The following is an 11,994-nucleotide window of genomic DNA, read 5'->3' on the forward strand; positions in this document are numbered from 1 at the left end:
CTAATGTTGTGGTCTTGCCGGTATTAAAGTGGCCACAGTCCCTCAATATTCAGGTCAGAGTAAGAAGATGCATGATTTGTCTTTTTTGTCTTTTGATCTCTCCTTGAAGTGAGACAAGTTATTAGTGATATGTCTATCACCTGAGATAATGCCTAAGCAACAAATTTATTATTTTATATTGATTAGACCGAAGTTAAACTTTGAGCTAATTAAAAAAGGTACCTTAGCTTTGTACAATGTCCAATCTCACGCTTACCAAACTAAGAGCAATTCTGCTATCCTGTGGTCCTGAGGGCTGTAGAGGTACCTGTGTTCTCTACTGAAACCCTTAACCATTGCCATGGAAATGTTGTTTGAAGTCTTCTTTGTCTGCACAGTATTTTACAGCCCATTATTATTTTGATGCAGACAGACATCTGAAGATCCTTAATTCTGCATTTAGTACCAGAATGACCAACGGTCAAAATAACCAAAATTACCAGAAATGGTAGGAATATACTGTGGAACTTTCCAGGATAATGTCTTGACCTTGGTCCTCTTCCAGTTCAGGGAATTCCTGAACAAGATGTAATATTTTGGGTTTTGCCTTGAAAAAAAAAAAAATCATTACATTTATCTGGTTACCTTTGGAACTTTTTGGTTTCTTTTTAGTATCTAGTAGATCTTGCATCGTGAAATTCTACAGCTCAGTGTGTGAAGACTCTGAATGGTTGGTGAATCCAGTGTGGTAGAATTCAGGAAAGAGCATTTCTGTAGTTAAAAACAAACAGAAAAACAGTGTAATTCAAATTATGTTTTTATTCTTAAGTAAGCTAGATGAATGTAATATATTCTGATAGGAATAACAGTAATATCGACTGTTTTTCAAGGAATAACAATATGTAGAATATTTGAAGTTTCTTCTGAATCTTAGGAATTTCTCCAAATTTTGATATGTTTCTAGATCAGAAAATGTGCAGGATATTCAGAAGTAGTTTTGTAACATAGTGGCGTATGTTAGAGTTGCTTTTAAGAAGTACTGTTCTGCTATGTTTATCTCTGAGAAAATATTAAAACTCTAAATAAATAAACATGCAAAGCAAACTCTCTACAACGTTTTATGTATTCTTTGGTATTAGAAGTTCTCGTGAGGCTCATGCAAAAGTTTTAAAGGTGAATTAAGTCCATGTTTTGTCACGATCCTGAACTTACATGCGAATGGTAACAGCTGAATCTGTCAAGCTGAAAATGTAATCCCAAAATATGAAGAAAAAACACAGGTATATTAATTTCCTTAAATAATCAGAAATGCTAAGAATTTTGAATGGATTCTAGAAACTACAGTTTTACAGTCTTACAGAATGCTCTGTAAGAGGGATTAACCATGTAAACGTGAATCTTATGCACATGCACCCGCCCCCGATGTAATTGATACTAAGAGCAGTATTTTCAGCTGATGAAGAAGAGAACATGTAGCCTGAGGCTCAAGTGGTTTTCTCATCATGAGTGATAGACCTAAATAGATCCCCTGTTGTGGGACTGTGTTTTTAGCAGAATGGAAAAGTCAAACGGCTTTAGAAATTTCGAGTAGGGTAGGGGAAAAAAAAAAAAAAAAACCCCAGACTGTTCCTGAATCTGGGAACGTAAAATTACTGCCTTAGTGGAATGAATGGAAGCAGTGATATTTATGCACTGTAGTAGAATAGCCCTAAAATCAAGAGATGTGTCAGTCCCACTTTATTTTTTTTCTATTGGACTGACAACTTCAGAGCTACTTGGGAGACTGCTCCAACCATGTCTTGGTGTCATTTTGCAGAAGATACAGCTGAAGAATTCACTGTTCTTGTTATTAAATATTCCTGAAAATGCCCATGTCCTTATGTGTTCCTAGGTGGTGCTCGGGGAAGATTCTGTTCCTTTTACCACAGACTAGTACTAAAAAAAAATACTTCCAAATGTTATGCTTCGTCTTTTTTCCTGAGCCTGAGATTTGCTTTTCTGCGCCCTCCTAAGTGTTTGCTTATAGGCTGCTTGTGAGTATATTTAGGTAGCTGGCCCTGTAGTTCAATATGCAGAAGTAGTGTCATTGACATAGAGTAATCTGCTAGATAGAGTAGAAATGATTTAATCTGCAGGACTTGCATCCATCCCCAGTGTGGTATTCCATCAGCAGAACCGCAGAAGGCAAATGCCAAAAGGCAGGTGCCTCAGCAGGCCACTCTGTGGTAGGGAGTCATAAAAACCATTGCTCAGGCTGCTTGCTTTCAGTCAGGTAGTTGGAGAGCGTCTCTGACCTGATGGCAGGGCCTGCAGCACTGGTTGCACCTCAGAGAATTGTTCATCTCTGAACGGTACAGCCAGAACACTCACTCCTAGCACCTGCCAGGCATTGACATGTATTTGAAGAAACTGTTCTACCCTACAATAATATGTATGTATACATATGGAACAGGCTGCCCAGAGAGGTTGTGCAGTCTCCTTCTTTGGAGATCTTTAAAACCCACTTGGATGCAGCCCTGTGCCACGTGCTCTAGATGACCCTGCGTGAGCAGCGGGGTTGGACTAGATGACCTCTGAGGTCCATTCCAACCTTAAGCATTCTATGATTCTACGATATATATATATATGTAAAAATAAATATATATATATATATATGTGGTTATGCCATGCTAGTGATGCCATGAACCACCCTCCAACTCTGCCTTAGAGAGCCTGCAGAAGGATAGATTTGTGGAAACTAAAGGAGAGTCATCATCTCTCCTAAGTATCTCTCCTGCTTATATAGGAGACAAGAGCACATAAGCCATTCTCACTCAATACAAACCTTATTTTGACCTCAGTAAGGTGCATACTTAGGAGAGGGAACAATATTCACTGACATGACTTGACGAAACTACAGATAAATCTTCTTTCTGCTAACTCTTCTATATTCCATAGCCATATACCAGGAAAGGAGGTCTCTACCCACTTCATGTTTGTGACTCCATTGGCTTCTACTTGGAGAAAATTGATAGCCAAAGATGATGATAATTTAGTAAAGCAAAAAAAAACTTTACAGTGGCTCACTTGATAGAAAAGCTATCATCTGTTTTTCCTCAGAGATACTTGAAAGATTAATCTGTAAATCTTCTTCCACCATGTTCGAGAACATGTTAGATGGATTCAACCCCTATTCATTTTTTTGATTCCTTAGTGCAGAATCAATTCCAAAGAGCAACCCTTTCATTAGCCAAGAAATACCATGTTGGTTTCTGGGAGGTCTTAACAATATTCATTTGACATTTTTTTCCTGTGGTGCTTGCATACAAGTTTGTTTTACAGACTTGTGCAGTATGCTTGATATTAAATTTATGGATACTATGCTAAACAAACTTGCAAAACTAGTCTGTCTGACTTGAGCTTTGGAGAATGAAATAGGCAAAACATCTTAAGAAAGTGTTTCAAAACAAGCACACATAGTCTGTCACTCCGGTTCAAGTGGAGTCTAAAGAGATTAGTCTTGCTAGGCTAAAGTTGGCTTATGTAAATTCCTCGCAAGTCCTCTCTAGTACTTATAAAAGTTCTTTCCGGTACTTCAGAAAACTGAAGTTTGGTTTGTTGGGTGAGATTGACACAGTTGATTTGTTGTGGGTTTGCAGTTATTTTCTATCGGAATCTCTGAGCTTTCAATATTCTAAGTCATAATTGTCTGCAGATACTACTTTTTTTTGTAAGAGGAGTGGGTTATTTATAGGTCTATCTCAGAGTATCATTTGAAAAGAATCTTTTTGCTCTAGCTGGATTTTGCAAGCTTTGTAAAATTAATCTTCAAGGAATGCTTTTATTTGCAATTCATGAAATACATTAGCTTCTGAAAAGTAGTGGTCATGAGACAGGTATATAAGATGCCAATGTGACATATGAGGCCTGAGCACAAGGTTATTTCTGCCAGTACTATAAGAAGGAACTGTAGACTAATTAAAATAAGTGGTAGGAGTTGTCATCTTTAGAAAAATCAGAATTGAATTTTAAATATCCTTTTCTGTTGTTTTCTAATATAATTTTAAGTATACATAAGGATCAGATCTGTTGATAGTGTTTATGTGTTCTTTTCTTTTTGAAGAGTGCCTAATTTAAGATACGATCCTACAAGAGCATATATTTATACACTCTTTAATTGCAGACTACCAACCACAAATGTGTTGTATGAGCAGAAATAAAATGTATGAATGTGAGAATAACAGGCATGGTTGGATATTTCTCATTTTTGGAGTTGATTTTGAATGTGCATTAGAGTAGAACTGTAAGAACATCATTAAGTGGAGGGAGGCAGTCTATACAGATGAGGCATAATTTGTCTTAGTTATGTGTCTGAACTACAGGAGATGTAGACATTAATGTTATAGCTCTCTGTTAATGGATGTTTCCTCTAGGCAACAAATGAACTGAATTTGAATACTGCTGTGGTTAAACATTTCTAAATTGTGACCAGCATGTACCTTAATCTCTTAAAGTTATCAAAAGTATTAAAAGCAGGCAGTTTCTCTATAATTAAAAGGAAATTTGGAAAGCAGTTTTATTGCAACAACATCTTTTAGTTCAAGAAAAAAAATAGATGCCAACAAGATAATTTTTATTCCTCATCAAGTTTAGTTAAATAGGTTTTGCTGCAATGTTTTGGTTTTCAGATTTCAAAAAATCAAAATTTGGATCTTATTTTCTGGGTAAACTGTGTTAATACCTAAAGAATCACACACTGATACGATGAACACTACGAAGACATTGAGGTCCTTCAACTTATGCAGTCATTATATAGTACATTAATTTTGTTTAGATCCTAAATGAGAATCTGTTGATGTAAGTGAGAATACTGTGTGCAAGGCAAGAATCAGACCTTTCATTAAATACATTTAGGACTTTCATTTGAAACAATGTTGACTACTGGGAATTTTACTGTGTTTGAAATATGTGCTGACTTCCAGTGACAGGACAAGGGGAAATAGGTGCAAGCTGAAACATAGGCAGTTCCATCTCCAGGTGAGGAGGAACTTCTTTCCTGTGAGGGTGACAGAGCCCTGGAACAGGCTGCCCAGGGAGGTTGTGGAGTCTCCTTCTCTGGAGGTCTTCAGAACCCGCCTGGATGCCACCCTGTGCCCCGTGCTCTGGGTGTCCCTGCTGGAGCAGGAGGTTGGACTAGATGATCTCTAGAGGTCCCTTCCAACCTTGAACATTCTGTCATTCTCTGATTCAGTGATTCTGTTACTTTGATCAACTACTTACTTGTCATTAAAAGGCTGTAAAAAATACGTAGTAAGGAAGCGTGGAAATGACATTTGAAAAGTAATGCCCTTCTTGATGGGTTCCTGATATCTGAAGCCAAGACTGATGCCTATTTGTAATCCTTATCATTTTCCCATCCAGATTATTGATCAGAATTTTTCATTGGTGGCTACATGTACCTTTAATTTCTGTCCTGTAAAGTTTAGAATGGGGAATAAGCATTTGTAAAGGAGCTTGAAGGTCCACTTCTCAAAGCTTTATTCATTCAAGACTGAAGGATGGCACATACGAGCAACAAGCAGTATAGTTTCTGCTGGCTCTGTTGTCCCAAGGTTTCCAGAGACAGTGTCTTTTTGTGGATCCTCCCTGCTTTAAAAGGACTTGGGAGCTTTCCTGAGTGCCTTGTGCAGTAACTAGTTGGCCGCATGGGCAAACTGTGGAGCCATCTACTGATAGTTCGGAAAGTGCTGAGTAGTCAAAGAGCAACCACTCTTTCTAAATTTCCATTTTTAGAAATGAAGCATACTTTGTATTCACCAGACATTTTCACGTGAGAGTAATTACTCAGGATTTGCACCTGCACTATGGTTGGGAGAGATGATGTATGTGAGCATCTTCCAAATACAGTATATGGATTGTAACCCCTCTGGAACAGAGCCAAGCCCCCTACTTAGGTTTGTGCAGAACTCAAGGCAGGCATCTAGTTACAGCTACTCTCACAAGGGTTAGTGAAACAAAATAAGGCAAAAATCCAGTGATCTGATTTTTCAAGTTCCGTATCTCAACATTCTCCTGGTGTAAATGCAGGGAAAGGAAATGGGCACAGAGTTGAGTGAAACCGGTAGGCAGTGGCAAGGGGCAGGATTTTTCAATGGGATATTTTCAAACTGCCATACCTAGAGTTTTGGTACTTCTGTCACATCAGAGCTGTGACCTGACCGTGGAGAATTTCCACTGCGGTGGAAGTGGTTCCTTGGTGCCACTGCAGTAGCCTGTGGTGCTGTGCAGAAGGGGCAAAAAGTGTCAAATTCCTTTTAACTAAGTTATTTTTTAAACAGGGACGTTTCCTGTACTTTTCCATAATACTGGTTTCCTTGTTGCCTCCCAGTCACAAAGACTTGGATTCATTTTTTTTCTTTTCTCTAAAACAAATAGCCATAAAACTTTTCAAAGACATTGAGAAATTACTGTGCAATGGCATTAAGTTTCTTAGTGCCGCACAAGATGCAAGATAAAAATGGTTCTGGATGGAAAGCTATTGCAAAAAAAGCACCAGAAATTTCTACATTTAGAGCACAAATGAATTTGGTCTATTTTAGGGGTATGGTGTTGGAATAGCTGGGGAATGCTTTCAGTGTGTCAGTTGTAAATGAATGTGTATTTTTACTGAGGAGATGCTCCCAGTAAAAGGAATGATGCTACTTTGGTATGGTGTTCTTCCTGCTTTTTACTGAAGAAAAATTCATTAAAGAAAAAAATGTTCATATCCTTTGCATTCTGGAAATCTGTCAGGAGCCCTTCATTAACAAGTATTCCATGCTCACACTGTCTGGGATGTAGTGATTTTTCTACTCCATTGGGACTTTCTGCTGAAATAATAAAACTAGCATATCATGAGCCTAGATAAAACACTAACAAAGAAAAGTTGCAAAGAAACATTATGAGGTTATACAGGTCTATAGATTTTTCTTAAAATATTGTTTTAACTTAAGATTGCGGTTTTCTTTTTAGAAGAAAAACACTACACATTAAAATAATCAATAGACCTAAAGATCTGCAATTTAAAGAAATAAATAAGATGATTAAGAGGATTTAAAGCCTTTTTAAATCTTGGCCAAATAGTTGAGTTTAAAAATCAGTGAAGGTGATAAGAACTCATATTAACTCTGAAAAAACTTGAATAGAATGGTATACCATAAATCTGTTGGATCTTGTTATATGCAGGGTTTTTTTAAGTGTGTGAACTAATTTTAGGATTACATTGATTTTGGGATGACAGTGAAAAAGAAGTAGGCAAAAAAAATGCAAAATATTGTTTGAAGGGCACAAGAGAGAAATCTTGAGGTGCTGATACTAGATAGGATGAGCTAAATTTTGGGAACTCATCAAGTCAAGTAATGTTGACTAAATATATTTCTTTTCTCTTTTGCTTTATAGGGCTGCGGTAAAAAAATGTACACTTTTCTGAGGGGGACAAAGCAATTGCAAGTGCTGCGGTTTCTGGGGATCTCCATTGGAGTAACACAGATTCTGGCCATGATCCTCACTATTACCTTGCTGTGGGCTCTGTACTATGACAGAAGGGATCCTGGGGCAGACCAGATCATGTCCCTGAAGAGTGACACTGCGCAACACCTCTCATGTCATTCGGTGGAGCTGCTGAAACCAAGCCTAACGCGGATCTTTGAGCATACATCCATGGCAAACAGCTTTAATACACACTTTGAAATGGAAGAGCTATAGGTGATTCAGGGGGTCAAAGGAGTTGCAAAGGGTTTTAATCTCCCTCTTTTTTTTCCCCCTTTTTTGGTGGTGTTTTTATTCTGTTCCATCCAGCACATTGAGTATACCGGTCTTCCTGTGCTTCAGAAAATGGCTAGAGAGAAAAGAGCAGACGAGAAAGACAGACAAGCAAAAATGTCTGTTATTTGGTCTCTTTGGACAACCGTGAAGCAGGGGTGGCTCTATGTTTTCAGAAGGCATTAATTCACTGGGCATGGTAGTGTTTAACTTATTTTTACAAGGTGTGTGATGTGCAAAGTACCCATGTATCCGCAGGTAGATGGACAGAGCTAATGACCTACTCCGAAGTACCACTGAAAAGGAAGTGAGAGACTTGTCTTCCAAAGAAATGACTGGGCTTTGGCCAAACTTGGAATCTGACTTCAGCTGAAATAGACTTTTACATTTTTACTAAGCCATTTGGAAAATGTCTTAAAATAATCAGGGATCTACATGTAGATAAATGTGTGTTTTGTGTGTGCATGGATAGCAGAACTACAATTCAAGTAAATACTTGGATTTAAAAATTGCAAGATTTGTTTTTAAAAAAGCAAGATTCTTTTTCTAACAAAATCCTTATCTTAGCTATTGTTGTTGAAGATGTTCTAAAACTTCTATTTTTATCTAACATAACTGTTTAATTCTTAAGTTTAAATTTATTAAACAGATTAAAACCAAAACTGACTCTGGACAATAGACTGATTTTCTGAGTAGTTGTAGAAAATTCTTCTCTGAAACAGTTTGTTCTGTGGACTATTTGTTGTTATTAAAGAAATAAAAAGCATTCTTTCCAAACTGGGTATCAGTATAGGGAGTAGCATGTTTTTGCAGATATATCCATTTTTCTATCCATGTTTCCCCTCAAAATACTAACAAAAAACTGCAAGAAAAATTCTTGTTGTTCTGGTTGCTATTGTAGTAACTGTAAAAGTACAGAAAGAGAAATTACACTTTGGTTCATTCTTCAGTAAGAGATCTTCAATGACTTAAAATGTCACATGGAAGCAGCATTAAGATATATTTATTGAGGTGGGAAATGTGCATTTTACTGTATTTTTATGAACAAGGTTTATTTCATAGGATTATTTTTACAGTGGCCACCCTCTTGAAATATGTATTTGCTCCACTGAGTACAGTATTTTCTGTCAAAAGAGTTTTTACATACTGTTGCATTTTAAAAATACTTTCCACTTGTTTTGGAATTTGTAAAAGGAAAAAGCAGCAAGGCGTGATTTGGTAGACAATAAAATTACTATTGTCTTAAATTCCATAATGGCTTTTTTTATTGTAAAGATCATTGTAAAAATGTGAATGCTTTGGGTGGAAGCAGGGAACTCCTCTTAATGTGAGTTAATTTGACATGTTTTTACCTATTCCGCTCCAGACTTGTCATTTGTCATGGAGAAATGAGTCGCAAATTTCAGTTTCTTTTCTATTACTTCTAAGAAAGTTGACAAAGAATCATGAAATTCAGTTCTTCAACTGTGTGGGCTTTTGTTTGTTTCTTTTAGCAATCTCCGTGTGGGTGTAATTATTTCACAGGTACTATTGCAAGCAAGATTAGCCTTCTGTTTTTATACTTCTATAAAAAAAAAAAAACACTTTTTTTCCTCTGGAATTTCCTTCTCAAAAATCTATGCTCATGCAGTGTGCAACATGTCTGTTGCGTCCAGACTCACTTTACATGCACAGCAGAAGAGCAGACTTCCATCCTTCCTTCCATGTAGCCTGGGCAGCATTCCTGCAGCTATGGCAGTGGTCCTAGGTACAAAATAAATGACCATGTAACCAGGAAAACCTGGATGTATCCCAGCTTTAGAAGTACTACTGTGATGCTACACAGTGGTTTGAGCCATAGCTTCTTGCTCCTTTTTGTGGAAGGCTTTCATTGCAGGTTGTCTTCTGTTCGGTGGCTGTGGCGCAGTGATGGTGCTTTTACAAGTCAGTGTCATGGCTCGCTAGATTTCACTATAAAATTCAAATTTCACACTATAGCAGAAGTCATTTGCAAGCCCTAAGCCCATTTGGGAGAAATTCTTTACTAAACAGGGGTGTTTTGTGAATTTATAATCATGACATTTGGAATAATAAGTAATCTTATCTTCAACCCAGATATTTGTACCACCTGCAGATACTGTCGTAATGCCCCAAGTAAAAGAAAATGTTACTGGAAGAGGTTCTGCTCCTCACTCAGGTGATCCAGCAGTTCTTCAGCTATCCTTATCTTGAGGTTAGGTTATGTCATCCTGTGGAGGACTTTCCCAGCTCCGAATTGGTTAACCTGTAGATCTTCCCATGCTGGGTTAGAGCTCATGAGAGAACATACATGGCAAGAAGGCCTGGTTAAGGAGATTGCGTGGAGAATTCCACAGCTGGAATTAGAGTTACTCACAGGCAGGATCACTTGCTTTTAGGGTTTTCACGTGGTTAGCAAACACTGCCGTTAGGTGCAGGTGGGTCATTCTCATGGCAGTAGTTCATCAGGCTGAGAAAGGGGTGTAGTGTGCGCTTGAAGGAGCAGACTTATTGGTGAAGGTTCCCCCTTTATAGGGAAATGCAGATATGGCAGAGTCACTTTTAGGGTCTCCTTATCTGGTTTTAGTTTAGTTACCTCGTTTTGTAGTTGTGAGATCTCCATATTGCTGCTCTATTTTTTTTTTTTTTTTTTTTTTTTTTTTTTTTTTTTTTTTGTGAGGGGAGGTGTGTGTATGTATGTATGAAAAGTGTTGGACATTGACTTGTAGTGGTCCTCCTCCTAGGGCTTGAAGAAGGGTATTTTTACTCCCCTTCCCCCCTTTTCTATACGAGAGGCTAGAGACTTGCAGAGCTTTTGGCAGAGGTTTTTTGCAAGAGGGTGTTCATAAGGTGGAGCTTGGCATGCCATCCTAGGTTAAACAGGTGGGCAGAACGTGAAGGTATTTGTATGGTCCTGTGGGGGTTGCCAGATTGGTAAAAGTTGAATTCTTTGGTTAGAATACCTGCAGCATTTGGTAGGGCACCCTGCAAGAACATAAACAAGGACACGCAAGAGTTTCTGCATGTCTTTGGGAGCTATGCAGTTTTTCACTGAATAAAGTCATGGGTTCTTGTTCTCTTCAAGTGATGAAGAGGATTCATCAGATCAACACTGAATCAGGAGATTCTAAGTCCAGGAGCTGGCAAATCTCTCCCACACCAAGCTAAGAAAGAATAGAGGCTTCAGGTCGTGCTTTTCAAAACATGGTTTGGTCAGGGATCCCTTATTCTAGTACTATTTTGGCACGTTTAATATAGGACGCACTTTACAGACCAATGTTTGTGGACCCCCAGGATAGTGAACTTCTGTACTCAGGGTAACCTTACCTGATCTTGAGCCAGTCTGCATTCGGATTGATGTTGGTTTAATTTGGGTAAAAAAAAACACACACCAGGAATGCTGGAAGTAATTCCTTTCCTGTTAAAGTTTGCTGCTAACTATTCTGGGTAGTGAGGATGAGGCTTCTTGCTGGCTCTCCTGTTTTGAGTATCTAAGCCCCTTAGCCCTTCAAGGTTTTGCCTGTAGTTTGGAACTCCTTCAAACTTTTATTTCACTGAGCTCAGACTGCCTTGTCCTGTTTTCCTAGGGCTTATTCAAAGTCCTTGGTTGACTGACTAAGCCGCAGTAAGTATATCCTTTTCCTGTAGGACTTGCAATTTAAGTCAGAGAGTGGCTGCTTGGCAAGGGGAGCCTTTAGAGATACTGGCAGTGGCAAAAGCTGCTTCATCCTTTTCTTTCCTTTCTCTGTAAGTCGCACATCGCACAGGGAGTACCCAGAGGAGAGTGATTCTTTCTTCAGCGTAGTGGTAATGAAACACATCTTTCTTGTTGTGACAAGCAGCTACGGAGCGGCTTTTTAATGCCTTTCACAGACCTTCACTTAATGTAGAGGACAGCATCTGTGTTAGATAATGGGCCAACCCCTGCCCTACACCAGGCATTCCCATTCAGCCCAGTAAATCAGGATTGAATCAATGGAACTGTTTCTGTAACAGTGGATTATGAAGTTTGGCATCATGCAGGAATGATTCAGGAGTATAAGGATACTTTAGAAGATAATCTTTACTATTTTGGTCCTTGGACAAGGAATCACTTCCTCTGCCAGCAAGTCACATAGCAAAATTTTCTGAAGGAAGCATCATTATGTTTTCTCTTCACTGTGACATAGTTCAGTGTGTAAAACCACCCCATAAATCTAAGGGCATATAGAAAGAATAAGTAATAAAAAGAGAGGCAGT

At 38.3% G+C, this 11,994-nt stretch overlaps 1 protein-coding gene across 1 annotated transcript in view; it reads left to right on the forward strand.

Annotated features, from left to right (window-relative positions):
• The window catches only part of TSPAN12 (tetraspanin 12), a 46,824-nt gene extending 38,171 nt beyond the window's left edge, over nt 1-8,653 (forward strand). Inside the window, exon 7 of the mRNA XM_026051677.1 lies at nt 7,396-8,653. Within this exon, the coding sequence (XP_025907462.1) occupies nt 7,396-7,701 (306 nt within the window). The 3' untranslated portion in view covers nt 7,702-8,653. The remainder of the gene's footprint in view (nt 1-7,395) is intronic.
• The last annotated feature ends 3,341 nt before the right edge of the window (nt 8,654-11,994 follow it).

This window comes from Nothoprocta perdicaria, unplaced genomic scaffold (assembly GCF_003342845.1).
Source record: "Nothoprocta perdicaria isolate Ctin4 unplaced genomic scaffold, notPer1 scaffold_79, whole genome shotgun sequence".
Lineage (NCBI taxonomy): Eukaryota > Metazoa > Chordata > Aves > Tinamiformes > Tinamidae > Nothoprocta > Nothoprocta perdicaria.